Genomic DNA, 18401 nt, shown 5'->3' on the forward strand with positions numbered 1-18401 from the left:
CAGCTGTAAGCCTTTACTGCTTAAAAAGAGACATGGTGGGGCAACAACAGGGAGCTCCTGCAGCTAGCTAGGGTCTGTCAAGTCATAACTTCGAGAACATTCCTCGTTGTATTACTTGAATACAGATGGACAGTTGTAACAGATTTCATCAATGCTGTTGTTTCTCTTTCTTTAGATAACCTACTCTTTGTTGCATGATCGTAACGGGGATAACACATTTTTCCGCATCGATCCTGAGACTGGCTCAGTCTATACTACCACTGTTTTTGACAGAGAGATAAAGGGATCCTACTTGTTAGAATTAAAGTCAACAGACGGCTCAGAATCTGCTCGTCCCGGAAAACACGGGCAGCCTAATTCAGGTGAGACACAAATCTATCTATGTTAGTTTTGTAAAATATAATTGCTTCTTATAGAAGATGTCTAAACTGATATCTAAGATAGTATATAAGCTGTGTTATTGATGTAGTCTTTGCCAGGCAAAGCTAATCGGTCTCACTTTGCCAATGCTTTGAGGTCGCTGCTATTGGCTTTGCCAATGCCCTTTGCTTTTAAAATGCACTGTCATTGGCAAAGCCAATAGTGGTGACTGGTCATCCTAAATTTGTAGAAACCATTATTTCCTGTAATTTCAAGATGGCCACCACACTGTGTGATGCAACATGACGTCTCAACATGGCCGCCATTTTGAAAGAAAAGGAAACTATTTATGCATATTTTAAATATGGCCAGCACACTGCCTGATGCAATGTGGGACACATGCAGCAGCCATCTTTTCTATACTTTAATGGATTATTGATGGCTGCCACATTGTGCGAGAAAATGTGGCGATTCTACGCAACAGGGATCATGAAAGTATGAAAACATTGTTTTATATACTTTCAAGATGGTTGCATTGTCATATAACTTGGAAGTATATAAAACAATGCTTTATATGCTGTTTTAGATAGACAATCAAGTTTTCTGTATGTTTAACGTAGTCAGACATCGTTACTGGCTTTGCCAGTGCCGGTGCATTTTAAAAGCATCTGCCATTGCCAATGGCAATAGAAGTGGCCACCATGGAGCAGGAAAAGGGTGGTAAGGGAGGGAGAGAACATAGGGAAAAGGGAGAATAAAGAGGCACAGGATAATGCTACAAGACAATATTCAGGACAGCTCCTGGTACGTCGAAGAGGACTACTGGGAGAAATCGATGGTAGGAGGAAGGTGAGGTAGGACAGGTGCGAGGAGTGAGTGAAATAGCACAAACACACTATGAAGCGGAGAAAAGAGCAGAACATTCACTCCCATGGAGTTCTAAGTGAGAAACAACATGTTGAGAAAAAAGAACAGTAGTTCCATGAGGTTGGCAGTGGAAGGATACATCTTTTCCAATTAATAGCAAGGGGGAGGGGGGTAAAATCTGTGCTCCAGGGCTAAGACTAACACAGGAATAGGGAAGAAAGCCTTCCAATAAAGAGCACGGAACTGAAATCGACTAAAAAGACATCAAATCACTAGTATGGGGCTGATTCAAAGCCGACTCCATATAGTATTATGTAAAGTGCTCTCTGCAACAGGCAGCTGAATCGGTCTGTTGCGAGACCCCAAAAGGGACAAGTGAAATGTACTGGAAGGACCCTTAATGCCCTGATTGCCTTCTATTGGTAGCGATAGATTGTGTTGATGGTGATTATGATGTCAAGTAAAAGTCCAGCTCTCTTAGTCAGAAACTACTTAAGCAGAATGCACCCTCTGCCATAAGAGCACTGAGGAGACATTGGAACAACGGAAACTGCATTCAGCAGAAGGGCTGAATGTATGTCTTCCACAGCCCTTAAAAACAGTCAAATAGCCTGCATCATTGTTAACAGAGACCTGTACATACAGGGTGCGGTGTAACCTCACTATATCATTTGTGAGTTCAAACAGCAATAATATGCCCTTCACTACATCGACCTAACCATTGCATCTCAAGGTAGGAGTAATCCAGTGAATATCACAATCAATGGAATTAGGTAATCAAAATGAAAATAATAAAATACATGCCTAGGAGATGTAATAGAATGCAATATACTGAATGCATTATATTTTAGTTTGATAATTTCCATTTTAATATAAGACCTTTTTTTGAGTTTAGAGTGTGGGATACTCTGTCCCAAATGTGGCGGATATCCTGTCTGCCGTATTATAAGTGTAATGAATCTGTCCTTTTGTAACGTAACTGGTGTTCATTTAACCCCTTCGATGCTGATGACGAGCTCAGCTCGTCATCAGCCACGGGTGGCGTGTGCTGATTACGAGCTGAGCTCGTCATGTAACGCGGTATTTTTTAAAATGCCGCACAGCGCAAAAATCACCGCAGCAGCGATGCGGTTAAAGTTCTCCAATAGCTCTAGATTGAGTTTGTGCTACATAAATCTGCAAAAAAAAGCTATAATGCACTTGTAATATGGAGAAAGGAATCTTTACCTCTTTTGTAACAGAGTAGCCCTCCTGCCAAACTAAAAAAAAAATCCCAGTGTCTTACACTCACAGCCACATGTGAGAAACCTGAGTATTGTCCAGTCCTTATAAACTCTGGTTTCATATTGCTAGTTGTAGGGTTTAGGCCGCTCGTCATTGTGCCACCCTGGCCTCGAGTGGTGCATGGACTTGCTCATTTCAAGATTACAACAAATAAGGACTGGTGCAAAGCGTGGAACTTTCAAGAGTTATGAACATGGCTCCTTGTCTTGTGTCAGTCCGCCCCAGATAATTGGTGGAATTTGGCTTGCAAAGGACTGTGTGTGGCCTTATTTTTCTTGCTGCCAGACATTTCACATTTCTGTAGTTCCAGGAACACTTGAAAGGGAAAGACAACTAAAGAGGGCAGATATCAGCAGTGAAAGGGGGACATACTCTGGCATGTCTCCCTTCACACTTATCAAGTGACAGAGCCTAGGAACTTGGCAGCAAACGAGCATTAGCTAATGTAACCCAGTGAGCCCTAGCTGCATTGTTTCCAAAGCTAATGGAGGTTGTTGTTTACTGCTCGAGAAGTCATCCAGGCATTCAGTTAGGAAGTGAAGGTTACACAAATGAAATAGGAATTTGATTAGTTATCATTTAATTTTGGGGCTAGAACGGAGAATTAAAGTTGGTGCCCGAAGCTGAAAGAAAAGAACAAAGTTATGACTTCTGGCATCAATTATTCACATGCTTTATGTTTAGGCGAAACGAATTTGACGTTTGTTTGAAATCCGAGTGCTTTTGAGTAATGTCGGTGCATGGGTTGCCTGCAGCCTGAGGGCTCGTTTCTGAATTGCGCGCGTGGGTGCCCTCGGCGCGAGGGATCGCAGTTGACAGCGCAGCCACAGCTGAGCCCTTGCGTCTCTTGTCTCGTGCCTCTCCAGACACGGCCTACGTGCGCATTTCCATCAGCGACGTGAACGACAACAGGCCCGCCTTCACCCAGAGCGCGTACGAGGTGAGCGTGGACGAAGACCAGGACGTGGGCAGCGCCGTCATCACGGTCAGCGCCAACGACGAGGATGAAGGTAACGTACCAACCGTCCCATTAGCAATTGGTTCGGTTAAGCATTCTGAGATGAATTTAATGGCTTGCCAGAGAGGTAACTACGTAGATGACGCTGTAATTGAAATCTCCGTATGCTTCATTGGGCTTGCTCTCGCGCAGGGCCTTGAGGTATAAAGGAAATCGTGTGTTAGTAACGTGTTCCAGAGTTTGAAATTGTGCACTGAGAAGAGGGCCTTTGCGGCCAAACATATCAATCAAGATGGGCTTGCGAATTAATGCAGATTCTCAATGCACCATTCCTTTTTCGTTCTACAAATCTAAATGTCTACTTGTAGGCGTCATTTACGTAAGGAATCCTGTCCGTTTATGAATGTGTTTTTATCTCTCCCGTGAACCAAGCCCTCGTGATTTTTGTAAAATGATATATGTAATATACTTCGTTTTAGGGGCTTTCAGCCAGCCTCTTCATTCATTGTTCTATTATTGTATCATTCACATTTTTCCTTCCCCCCACCCCACTACAGCATACATCATGGAGCTATGTGTTAACGCACTTTAGTCACTGACGAACTTCACTGTGAGTTATGGGATTCGGCCCTTTTACAAGGAGCACATACAAAGTAGTTCTCTTAAGTGCCAGGAACTACGATGGAAATGTGTGGTTTTGTAGACCATAAATATTTTCCTTTTAGCCAGTGTTTTTTTAGCGTTCCCAACTATAAAGTTTTGTAAAACCAATGACAAAACAAACACAACGCCTGACCTATTGGCTTTGAAAATGCTTGTTTTTCTATGCGAGTATGTGCCTCTCTCTTCACCCCCACGGCTCCTTCCATATCATACTCACTCCCTCTTCTGACTAGTGCCTTTATTTATCTACTGAGATGAAGAGGTCTGTAAAACTAGAACCCATTAAGGACGGCCTTTGGACAATGGCCGACGCCTGCACTCCCTCCCCATAGCATTTGAAAGTCATTGGCCGTTGCTGGGGAGCATTTAAAAGGACCCTTTGGTGCATTTCCTTTTTAGGTCTCGCCTGTCAATGCGCATGCGCATTGAGCTTGCGAGACTATGGGGGCTTAAACAGACTTTAACCAACTTGCGATTCCATGGCGATTCCTTGCAGTGCCCGTCAAATTGAAGCTCAATGCGCAAGCGCATTGACATTAAAAGCGCGTGCACATGAAAGCGACAAGGCTCCCTCCCACGGCTATCCCCACCCCCTCCCCTCTCTCTCCCCGCACACAGCCAGGCTCGCATTTCTCCTCCCCCTCCTCAGCCGCCAGCACCTCCAATCTCTCTCCCAGCACACAGCCAGGCTCGCATTTCTCCTCCCCCTCCCCAGTAGCCAGCACCTCCCCTCTCTCTCCCTGCAGTTTCACGGCTGTGTCTCGTCTTAAACCCTTAAACCTGCACAACTCATTTTTTGCCCACTGAAACAGACTATTTCTTAAACAAAATTCGCCAGCCTTCGCCATCTGTTCCCCAGCCCCTCCCCTCTCTCTCCCCGGGCACAGCCAGGCTCGCAATTCTCCTCCCCCTCCCCAGACGCCAGCACCTCCCCTCTCCAGCACCTCCCCTCTCTCTCCCTGCACACAGCCAGGCTCGCATTTCTACTCCCCCTCCCCAGCCGCCAGCACCTCCCCTCTCTCTCCCAGCACACAGCCAGGCTCGCATTTCTCCTCCCCCCCCCAGCCGCCAGCACTTCCCCTCTCTCTCCCTGCAGTTTCACGGCCGTGTCTCGTCTTAAACCCTTAAACCTGCACAACTAATTTTTTGCCCACTGAAACAGACTATTTCTTAAACAAAATTCGCCAGCCTTCGCCATCCGTTCCCCAGCCGCCAGCACCTCCCCTCTCTCTCCCCGGGCACAGCCAGGCTCGCAATTCTCCTCCCCCTCCCCAGACGCCAGCACCTCCCCTCTCCAGCACCTCCCCTCTCTCTCCCTGCACACAGCCAGGCTCGCATTTCTACTCCCCCTCCCCAGCCCCCAGCCGCCAGCACCTCCCCTCTCTCTCCCTGCAGTTTCACGGCCGTGTCTCGTCTTAAACCCGCATTTCACATCTTCGCATTGAATACTAAAAGATGTTGGAAGCCTCATGTTCTTAAAAGAATTTGGAATAACTAACACACATTAATTAGCCTTGTACCGAAAACAATAAATACACTACCCTAAATGTGTGCTAGTGAACGGCAGCGTTCCAATGCTGGTGAGCCCAACAAAATCAAAATAAAATGGCAGTCCTCTATCTGTTTCGTGTGCCTTGATGGGGTGGGGGGCTGAGGGGGCTTTCAATGCGGCTTCCCTTTGCAGGCTCAGAACAATATCAAAATAAAATGGCAGCCCTCTATCTGTTTCGTGTGCCTTGATGGGGTGGGGGGCTGAGGGGGCTTTCAATGCGGATTCCCTTTGCAGGCTCAGTTTGAAGCCCTGGTCTTAACTATGCAGCCTGCAACTTGCAAAACTCCACGACTCCAAGCGAGCATGCACAACTCAATTCGCCAGCCTTCGCCATGAATAACTAACACACATTAATTAGCCTTGTACCGAAAACAATAAATACACTACCCTAGATGTGTGCTAGTGAACGGCAGCGTTCCAATGCTGGTGAGCCCAACAAAATCAAAATAAAATGGCAGCCCTCTATCTGTTTCGTGTGCCTTGATGGGGTGGGGGGCTGAGGGGGCTTTCAATGCGGCTTCCCTTTGCAGGCTCAGAACAATATCAAAATAAAATGGCAGCCCTCTATCTGTTTCGTGTGCCTTGATGGGGTGGGGGGGCTGAGGGGGCTTTCAATGCGGCTTCCCTTTGCAGGCTCAGTTTGAAGCCCTGGTCTTAACTATGCAGCCTGCAACTTGCAAAACTCCACGACTCCAAGCGAGCATGCACAACTCAATTCGCCAGCCTTCGCCATCTGTTCCCCAGCCCCCAGCCGCAAGCACCTCCCCTCTCTCTCCACGCACACAGCCAGGATCGCATTTCTCCTCCCCCTCAACAGACGCCTTCACACACTCTCACAACCTCACACACCCTCACACCCTCAATCACACTCACACCCTCACACACCATCATTTACCAACACACCCTCACCCACAACCTCAACACCCTCACCCTCAATCACCGTCACACCATCACACACCATCACTCAACATCACCCCCTCACCCTCACACACCCTCACCCTCACCCACAGTCACACACTCAACCTTCAAACTCGCACACCCTCACTCACCTTCACACCCTCACAACACTCACCCTCACTCACCCTCAAACTCTCACCCTCACTCACCCACACCTGTCACACACCCTCACACTCCATTAGCCTCACCCCCTCATGTTCACACATCCTCACCCCTTCACCCTCACAAACCCTCACCCCTTCACCCTCACAACCCTCACACCCTCACTCATACTCACTCTGTCACCCTCACTCACCCTCACACACCATCACACACCCCCACACCCCCTGACCCTCACATCCACTCACACTTACACCGTCCAAGTCCACCCCCCCATTAGCCTCACCCCCTCATGTTCACACACCCTCACCCCTTCACCCTCACACACCCTCACCCCTTCACCCTCACAACCCTCACTCATACTCACACCGTCACCCTCACTCACCCTCACACCCCCTGGCCCTCACATCCACTCACCCTCACACTCACACCGTCCAAGTCCACCCTCACACCCTCACTCATACTCACACAGTCACACTCACTCACCCTCACACACCATCACCCACCCTCACACCCTCACATCCACTCACCCTCACATCCACTCACCCTCACCCTCACACCATCCAAGTCCACCCTCACAACCCTCACACCCTCACTCATACTCACACCGTCACCCTCACTCACCCACCATCACACACCCTCACACCCCCTGACCCTACATCCACTCACACTCACACCGTCCAACTCCACCCTCCAACTCCACCCTACAACACCACCCTACAACTCCACCCGCCAATATGACTGCGCATCTATGTTAATGCAAGCAAAGCTTTTGCTGTGCAAATTGATGCGTACCTTACAAAAAAAAAGAAAACTTTTTACATGGATAATATAAAAAAAGTTTATGATGTGTTTGTTTTTGGATTCAGCGCTAACAACATCATCAATCAACATTACATAGGTCTCTATTAGCTTCTGAAACAACGCTTCACTACATTAATACATTTGAAGTGTCCAATATTCACAGAGAAAAAAAGAACACTTATAGGCATCATCACAACAACTCACACTCACACCCACACCCACCCTCACCCTCACTCATCCTCACCCTCCCTCACACCCTCACACACCATCAATCACCAACACACCCTCACCCACAACCTCAACACCCTCACCCTCACACACCCTCAATCACCCTCACCAACTCACCATCACACACCATCACTCAACATCACCCCATCACCCCCTCACCCTCACACCCCCTCACCCTCACCCACAGTCACACACTCAACCTTCAAACTCGCACACCCTCACTCACCTTCACAACATCACAACACTCACCCTCACTCACCCTCAAACTCTCACCTTCACTCACCCACACCTATCATCACACACTCTCACATCCCATTAACCTCACCCCCTCATCTTCACACACACTCACCCCCTCACCCTCACACCCACTCACCCCCTCACCCTCACACCCACACTCATACTCACACCGTCACCCTCACTCACCCTCACACACCCTCACAACCCCTGAACCTCACATCCACTCAACCTCACACTGTCCAAGTACACCCTCACAACCCTCACACCCTCACTCATACTCACACCGTCATCCTCACTCCCCCTCACACACCATCACACACCCTCACACCACCTGACCCTCACATCCACTCACACTCACACCGTCCAAGTCCACCCTCCAACTACACCCTATAACTACAATACCACCCTACAACTCTACCCTCCAACTACAACTCCACCCTCCAACTCCACACATAAATAGCGTTAGGCAACATTTATTTTAATACGTAAAAATCGAATTACACACTTGTAGCTATTCATAAATTTAAACTCAATGCAACGCAAGGACAGTGCAGCAATTAATAATCAAAAATGAAGAAAGGGATTGTAAAATAAAACTTCTTTCACAAAGATCATAAATGCACACAAAATAGGCAAACATCTGAATACACAGCAAATAATACAACAATTTAAAAGTGGACAAAGCGAGCTAAAGGAAACAAATTCACAACATAAAGCACTTACTAAAGTAAGGGAAAATAAACCATTAAACAATGCCAGAAAAAAATCAAAAACACAAACAAAGTGCGTAATCACAAAAGCACGAGACTTCACAGCCTAATTGCAATTCCTCCAAAAATACAACAAAGTATTTCACTCAAAGTAACAAAAGAAATCTAAACAATGCATTTAAGTATTCAAAAAAATAAAGAAAATAAACAGCAGCGCTAACAACAGCATCAATCAACATTACATAGGTCTCTTAGCTTCTGAAACAACGCTTCACAACATTAATACATTTGAAGTGTACAATATTCACGGAGAAAAAATGAACACTTATAGGCATCATCACAACAACTCTCACTCAAACCCTCACCCACCCTCACCCTCAGCCTCACACACCCTCACTCATCCTCACCCTCCCTCACACCATCACTCACCAACACACCCTCACCCTCAACACCCTCACCCTCACACACCCTCACTCACCCTCACCCACTCACCCTCACACACCATCACTCAACATCACCCCCTCACCCTCACACCCCCTCACACCCCCTCACCCTCACACACCCTCACCCACAGTCACACACTCAACCTTCAAACTCGCACACCCTCACTCACCTTCACACACTCACACCCTCACAACACTCACCCTCACTCACCCTCAAACTCTCACCCTCACTAACCCACACCTATCATCACACACACTCACACCCCATTACCCTCACCCCCTCATATTCAGACACCCTCACCCCCTCACCCTCACAACCCTCACACCCTCACTCATACTCACACAGTCACCCTCACTCACCCTTACACGCCATCACACACCCTCACACCCCTTGACCCTCACATCCACTCACCCTCACACTCACACCGTCCAACTCCACCCTCCAACTCCACCCTACAACACCACCCTACAACACCACCCTACAACACCACCCTACAACTACTACACCATCCTCCAACTACTAATACACCCTTCAACTCAAATAAATAGCATTAGGCAACATTTAATTCAATAAAAAAACATCGGATTACACACTTGTAGGTATTCAAAAATGAAAACTTAATGCATCGCGAGGACAGTGCACCAATTAATACATAAAAACGCAGAAAAGGATTGTTAAATATAACATTTTTACGAAAAAAAAATAAAAAAGAAAATAGGGAAACATCTGAATACACAGCGAGTAATACACCAATTTAAAAGGGGACACAGACATCTAAAGGACACAAATTCACAACATAAAGCAGTTACTAAAGTAAGGGGAAATAAATAAACCATTAAACAATGGTGGAAAGAATCCACAAAACAAACAAAGTGCGTAATCACAAGAGCACAAGACCTCACATCCTAATTGCAATTCTTCCATAAGTACAATTAAGGATTCCACTCAAAGTACACAACAAAAACAATACAATTTTTAAAGGTGGCTTCATACTTATACTTTGCCACAATTAATGCGCATCTGTAGTCGGAAATTTAAAAGGAGGTAAACATTGTTTCTAATGAGCAAACACAGACAAAATCACTGCGCATCTATGTTAATGCAAGCCAAGCTTTTGCAGTGCGAATTGATGTGTACCTTACAAAAAAAGGTAACTTTTTACATGCATTATATAAAAAACGTTACTGATGTGTTTGTTTTTTGATTCAGCATTAACAGCATCAATCAACATTACATAGATCTTGATTAGCTTCTAAAACAGCGCTTCACAACATTAATACATTTGAAGTGTACAATAATCACGGAAAAAAATGATCACTTATAGGCATCATCACAACCACTCACACCCTCACCCTCAGCCTCACACACCCTCACTCATCCTCACCCTACATCACACCCTCACACTCTCACAACCTCACACCCTCAATCACACTCATACCCTCACACACCATCACTCACCAACACACGCTCAGTCTCACTCACAACCTCAAACTCCCAGACACTCACATCCACTCACCCTCACACTCACACCGTCCGAGTCCACCCTCCAACTACACCCTAAAACTACAATACCACACTACAACTCTACCCTCCAAATACAACTCCAGCCTCCAACTGTACACATAAATAGCGTTAAGCAACTATTTGATATATACGTAAAACGCGGATTACACACTTGCAGCTATCCAAAATGCAAACTTAAAGCAACGCAAGGAGAGTGCAGCTATTAATACACAAATATGCAAACAGGGATTGGAAAATAAAACATTTTTCACAAAACGCATAAAATACACACATTACATCACTATGCATCCTCTTAATACATTGATAGGGAAAATAAATACAGCAAATACAAAAACTTTCCTTTAATACATCGATAAGCTCAATAACATATAATCCGGCTACTTCAGCATCACAGGAAAAAAACAATGCAAACACAACATACATAAATATAATAGAAACTAAATAGCACTTCAAAGTTCAAACAACAGCTCTTGTACGTCAAATAACAAACACCAGCTAAAAATACATTACATTACAGTTTTCAAAAACATATACATTACATATCGACGAATAAAAACAAGATTTTAATTTACATTACATAATAAACATTTACAAATATTACGATCGAAAACAAACAATGTCAACAGTTATAAAAATACACTCCTATTCATTCGTTAAGTTAAACATACTATAGATACTACATTACATTACATAAAAAAACACTTTGGAATAAATTCTTACCTGTCAAACGACGCAGCAACAGCACAGGAACAAGAACACGCCTTCCGCGCACCAACATTCTCGATCTTCTTGGGAATTCCACTGTTGACGTAAGCAAATCGGAACGCAACGTCAAAAACGTCGCGCTACGATTGGCTACAAATAAACGTCAAGGAAACGTAAACACTCACAACACAAAAAAAACTAGAACGCTAACGTAGGGAACGTCAAGGGGACGCATTGTGTCGGCCATTTTTAAATTAATACAATTAATACGGGACTCCACAGACACCAAAAACACACATAACACCACACATTAATTAAAACACACACACAGTTAAATTACATAAAAAAATACACATAAGGCAGGACAATTACAAAGGGAAGCTCTATCATCTTTTTTTTATACACAACACATATTAAAAAGAATTTTTTTTTTTATTATTAACATACACACACTCATAACATCACCCTCACACACCAAAACTCTCACACACCTTCACACACCCTCAATCACCCTCACACAACGTCACCCTCACACACCATCACACACCTTCAGCCTCACACCCACTCACTCACCCTCACCCTCACACACACTCACACCCCCTCACACTCACACACACTCACACACCCTCACTCCCCTCAAAGACTCACACCCCTCACAACAATCTCACACTCACTACACCGGACAGCCTCACCCTCACACACTCACCCCCTCACACTCTCTCACCATCAACACCCCTCAGCCTCACACACCCTTACCCTCATCCCCTCACCCTCACACACCCTCAATCACCCTCACACCATCACCCTCACACACCCTAACTCTCACCCTCAACCGCTCACACACACTCACACTCCCTCGCTCACCCTCACCCTCACACACACTCACACCCCCTCACCCTCACACCCCATCACCCTCACACACCCTCACTCCCCTCACACCCTCACACCCCTCACAACACTCTCACACTCACTACACCTCAACACACTCACCCTCAAACACCCTCACACACACTCACCCACCCTCAGCCTTGCAAAATCTCAACATAAACACCCCTCACCCTCACACATCCTTACCCTCATCCCCTCAACCACATTCACCCTCAGTCACCCTCAAACACCCTAACTCTCAAACTCACCCACTCACACACCCTCACACTCCATAACTCACCCTCGCACACCCTCACCCTCACACCATCACACACCCACACACTCACACTCAATCATTCACCATCAAACACACACACTCACCCTCACACACCGTCACACAACCTCATCCTCACACCACCTCACTCACCCTCACCCACACTCACACCCCCTCACCCTCACAGCCCCTCACACACACTCGCTACACTCACAACTTCACACCCCTCACAACACTCTCACACTCACTACACCGCACACCCTCACCCTCACAGACTCACTCCACTCACCCTCTCTCAACATCAACCCCCTCAGACTCACACACCCTTACACTCATTCTGTCACCCTCACACACACTCAGTCACCCTCACACCCTCACCCTCACACACCCTCACTCCCACCCTCACCCACTCACACAACCTCACACTCCCTCACTCACCCTCAAACACACTCACACTCACACAACGTCACACAACCACACCCTCACACTCCCTCACTCACACTCACTCACACTCACTCACAATGACTCACACTCACCCTCACACACCCTCACCCTCACACACCGTCACACACCCTCTGCCTAACAACACCTCTTTCACCCTCACTCACCCTCACACACACTCACACACCGTCACACACCCAAAGCCTCACACCCCCTCACTCACCCTCACCCTCACACACACACCCCCTCACCCTCAAACACCTTACACTCACACATCCACGCTCCCCTCACACCCATCACAACACTCTCACACTCACTACACCTCACACACTCTCAGCCGCAAACAACCCCACTCACCCTCACCCTCACACACTCACACACCCTCACACCCCATCACCCTCACACACGCTCACTCCCCTCACACCCTCACACGCCTCACAACACTCTCACACTCACTACACCTCACACCCTCACCATCAAACACCCTCCCACACACTCACCCACCCTCAGCTTTGCAACTTGTCACAATCAACACGCCTCACCCTCACACAACCTTACCATCATCCCCTCACCCTCATTCACACTCAATCAACATCACAACACCTAACTCTCAGACTCACCCACTCACACACAATCACACTCCCTAACTCACCCTCACACACCCTCACCCTCACACCGTCACACACCCACACACTCACACTCCCTCAATCAACATCAAACAACCTCACTCACCCTCACACACCCTCACCAACACACACCGTCACACACACTCAGCCTCACAAACACTCCCTCAACTTCACCATCACACACACTCACACCCCCTCACACTCACACTCCCTCACACTCACAACGCTCATGTTCACACCCCTCACCCTTACATCCCTCACCCTCACATCCCTCACCCTCACACCCCTCACCCTCACACCACTCAAGCCACAGATGGGTGTGAGATGGGAGGACGTTCAGCTTGCAGGGCTGTGCTTCTATCCCCTGCTGCACTCTCCTGCTCTCTAGAAAGGTGGCATAACAACAAAAGCTGCCATCAAAGTCACGTCAATACAAATCATGTGGCATTCCAAATGCTATAGGTGTCACATTCACAAACATTAAAACTATTGGCATTGTAAATGACAAATCTATCAATGTAGCTATTTGGAAAAACTACACACAAAAAAAAATCATTTACAAGACCTATAGCTCCTACTTTTCTAATGCGAGACCTATTGCATTTCCAATGCTTGTTTAGGTTGAAGCTTTTCTCAGCTGTCTGATTTGCTCACAAAGTCTTGGGACTATTCTTCAAGCTTCCCTGGGAATGTTTTTTGCCCACTGCTTACAGTTGGCTGTGTTGCAACTCACAGTTGCTTGCTTTCTATTTACAAACTTTATTTGCTTTAGACTGTCCGGTGAGTTCATCCCTCCTGTGGAGCATCTTTTGTTTACTATATCTTTCCGAGTACTCATTTTCTGTGAACAGACTTTTAAATCTTGTTCCTATCTTGTTACATTTGCTGTGCATTCAAAGACAGAGGTCAAATGTCAGGCTCTGCCTTCTGAGGGAGCTTGGTGATCACGTTTCTTTCTCCACTTCAAAGTGAGAGAATTTATGTGACAATCCTACTGGGTATTAACACACAAAAGGGAGCCTGATGAGGTTTAAAGACCTGCAGGGACCAACTCCCCAAAATTAGAAGTAACAACATACAGCAAGACCCCTGGGCTTACAAATAGAAATGAGAAGTATAACAAGAGAGTGCTGGACTGTCCCTTTTACAGGGCAATTCCCCTCACACACCCGTAGGTGGCATGCTTCATCATTGGGAAACCTCCTCGCATTGCAAACCTATTTGCAGTGGGGGCTACAACCCCCTGTCTGAGAGAGAGGAGCTCCGGGATGTTTTCAGTGTTTTCAAGAGAGGTCTCATAAAACCAATAGTTTAGCAAGGTGTGGTAAGGAATGAAAAGAAAGATCCTGCTCGGTATCCTTGTGAGAGGAGATGCTGCAGGATGTTATTTTTTCTAGCACACAACAAAAATGAACTGTTTGATATATCAGAATTGGAAAGTACAAATGAAGGATATCTTATTTGTAATTCTGAAGTGTGGGGGAAACAAATATTTGAATATGATCAAAACACATCAATACACTCAGGCGATGACATTTCCACACATTATTATTTGTGCTCAGTAAAACTGTATGTCTGTGCAAACGTAATGGTCATTTCAATTGAATATGTGTCTATAGCGGCAGTGGCTTGCCATACTATGCATACTACAAACTACACCACTCCACTCTATGCCACGCCATTCCATTCATTGACACTCTTCTTAATGACCTGCTACTCCACTCTAAGCCCTGACACTCTGGGCCACCTCATTCTACACCACGCCACTCCACACCACTCCATTCCACACTATCCCTCTCCGCTCCATTCTACGCCCCTCCACTTACCCCACTCCAATCTACATCAGTCTACCCAACTTCAATCTACCCCATTCCACTCTACCCCAATCTACTCCACCTCAATCTACTTCACTACACTGCCATCTACTCCACTCTGTCTACCCCACTCTACTTTACCCCACTCCATTCCACCTGATCAACCCCACTCCAGTTTACCCCAATCTACCTGACTCCACTCCACTCTACCCCCCTCAACTCCAATCTAGCCCACTTTCGTTCCATCCCAATGTACCCCACTCCCCTCTACCCCAATTTACCCAATCCACTCCAATATACACTCCAGTGTACCCCAGTCTACTCCACTTCACTAAAATCTACGACAGTTTACTCCACTGCAAACTAGCCCATTCCAATCTACACCACTCCATTGTAACCCACTCTACTCCACTCCAATCTACAACAATCTACCCCACTCCACTCTATTCTATACTAATCCACCACACTCCAATCAACCCCAATCCAACCCACACCACCTCACTCTACCCCACTCCCTTTTACCCCAGTCTACCTCACTCCACCCCAGTCTACCCCACTCCACTCTATCCCACTCACTCCAATCTACTTCACTCCTCTTCAGTCTACCCCACTCTAATCTACCACAATCTACTTCGCTTCACTAAACCCCAATCTATCCCACTTCACACCAATCTACCCAACTCCACCACACACTACTCCACTCTACCTCATTCCACTCCAGTCTACCCCACTCTACAGTATTCCACTGGAATACACCACACTCTGCTACAATCTACCCTAATCTAACCCACTCCACTCCAATACACTCCAATCTACCCCAATCCTCCCCACTCCATTCAATCCCAATCCAATCCACTCCAATCTACTTCATTCCACCCCACCCCAATCTAACCCATTCCAATTTACCCCAATACTCCCCACTCAAATCTACCTCAATCCAACCAACTCTATCCTATTCCACCACACTGCACTCCAATCTACCCCACGCCACCCAACCACACTCCATTCCAATTTACCCTACACAACACCAATCTCCACTCCAATCGATCACACTCCACTCCACCACATTCCTCTCCATTCTACCCCACTCCACCCTACCAGAATCTGTCCCACTCCACTGCACCCCTATCTACCCAATCTACTCCACTCCTCTCCAGTATACCCCACACCATTCTTGCTGAGTCCCCTCAAATATACCCCACTTCACTCCAATCTAACCACTCCAATCTACCCCAATCCACCCACTCAAATCTACCCCTTACATTCTGCCCCAATCTACCTCTCCTCAATCTAACCCTCTCCAAGATATACCCCTTCAATCTACCTCAATCTACTCCACCCCACTTCAGTCTACTCAAATCCTACTCAAGCTACTTGAGTCTCCCAAACAGTACCCCAGTCTACCTCGCTCCGGTCTACCCCACCCCAAGTCTACCTCACTCCACTCTAGTCCGCTCCAATCGACCCTATTCTCCCCCACGCCAAACTATCCCACTTCAATCTATTCCACTCTAATCTACCCCAATCCATCCCACTCCACGCCAATCTATCACACTCCACTCCAGTCTCTCCCACTCCCCATTCCAATCTACCCTACTGCATCCCACCCAATCTACCCCACTCCAGTCTACCGTGCTCCATTCTAATCTACACGAGCTCCACCCTAATCTACCCCACTTCACTTTACCATACTCCACCCCAATGTACTGCACTCCAATCTATCCCAATTCACCCCACTCTTCCCCAGTCTACACCACTCCACTCTAACTCAATCAATTCTACCCCGGTCTACCCCACTCCAGTCTACCCCAATCCGCTCTAATCTACCCCACTCCACTCCAATCTATTTTACCCCATACCAGTCTACCCCACTTAACTCTAATCTACCCTGTCTACTTGACTCCAGTCTACCCCACTAAAATCTACCCCACTACATTCTACCCCAAATTGACCACACTCCAGCCTACCCAACTCTACCTCAATCCAACCTACCCCACTCCTATCTGCCCCACCCCACTAACTTTAAGCCCTGCTGAATGGCATCCGCACTAGTGTACAACATGGCTAAAACACGTTGCCAATAGCGCTTTCATAGGCGAGACCTATTGGTTTTTTACCAGTGCTTGTATTTTCAGCTTCCACAGCAACTGTAGCGGTTTTTTTCTTATTTTCTTTGTAATGGCGATCATCATGCATTTACACTGACGGCATTGCAGCTCATTTAATTTTCACTGCATTGGTGCTCGGGTGTATCTCAGCCACCCAAGCACTGTTTGTCGTGGGGGAGCTATCATTGGAAAGGGGAGAATCTCCTCTTTTCAATGCTATCTCTTCCTAGTGGATTCCTGCCTGGGCTCCCTGCAGGATGGCGATTCCCAAGCAGGAATTCACCCACTAAACACCAGGGATATTATTGGGGCTCCCCAGTCTATCCCGGGGGGGTGGTGTCAGAAAGTCCACTAGACACCAGGGACTGACATTATGCAGTATTGTTTTTTGGGGGTAAGCAGCCCCCTGAGCATGGGCCCATGTCCCCCTCACACCCACCCTGGGCCTCCATAGATTTCTGCTTCCCCTGGGGAGTGGATATGGGTACTCACCCCAAATCTGCCCCAATGAGTGGTGGAAGCTCATTAGAACCTAGGGACTGCATTTATGCAGTATTTTTATTGGGGGGGATGGCCCCCGGCACTGGGCATGTGCTCCGCTTCACACCTTGGGGCCCAATAGACTTTTTACTCCCCCGGGGGGATGAATATTCTCCCTAATCTGCCTCGGGGGTGAGGGCAGAAAGCACACTAGACCCCAGGGACTGCATTTATGCAGTATTTAACTATGCAAGGGAGCAGGCCCCCTGGGCTTGGGCCTGTGCTCCCCTCACCCCTGGGTTGATTAGACATTCTGCCCTCAATGGGGAATGGATGGAGGTATTCACCTCCAATCTGCCTGCTCCCCACCCCAGGGCACAGAAATGGGCTGGACACCTG

The 18401-nt window shown here is 47.0% G+C and overlaps 1 protein-coding gene across 1 annotated transcript in view; it reads left to right on the forward strand.

Annotated features, from left to right (window-relative positions):
• Nucleotides 1-18401, forward strand: part of LOC147677808 (neural-cadherin-like) — a 684133-nt gene that overhangs the window by 203136 nt on the left and 462596 nt on the right. Inside the window, exons 15-16 of the mRNA XM_086945589.1 lie at nucleotides 176-362; nucleotides 3378-3521. Coding sequence (XP_086801715.1) covers nucleotides 176-362; nucleotides 3378-3521 — 331 coding nt within the window. The remainder of the gene's footprint in view (nucleotides 1-175; nucleotides 363-3377; nucleotides 3522-18401) is intronic.

This window comes from Lissotriton vulgaris, chromosome 12, assembly GCF_964263255.1.
Source record: "Lissotriton vulgaris chromosome 12, aLisVul1.2, whole genome shotgun sequence".
Lineage (NCBI taxonomy): Eukaryota > Metazoa > Chordata > Amphibia > Caudata > Salamandridae > Lissotriton > Lissotriton vulgaris.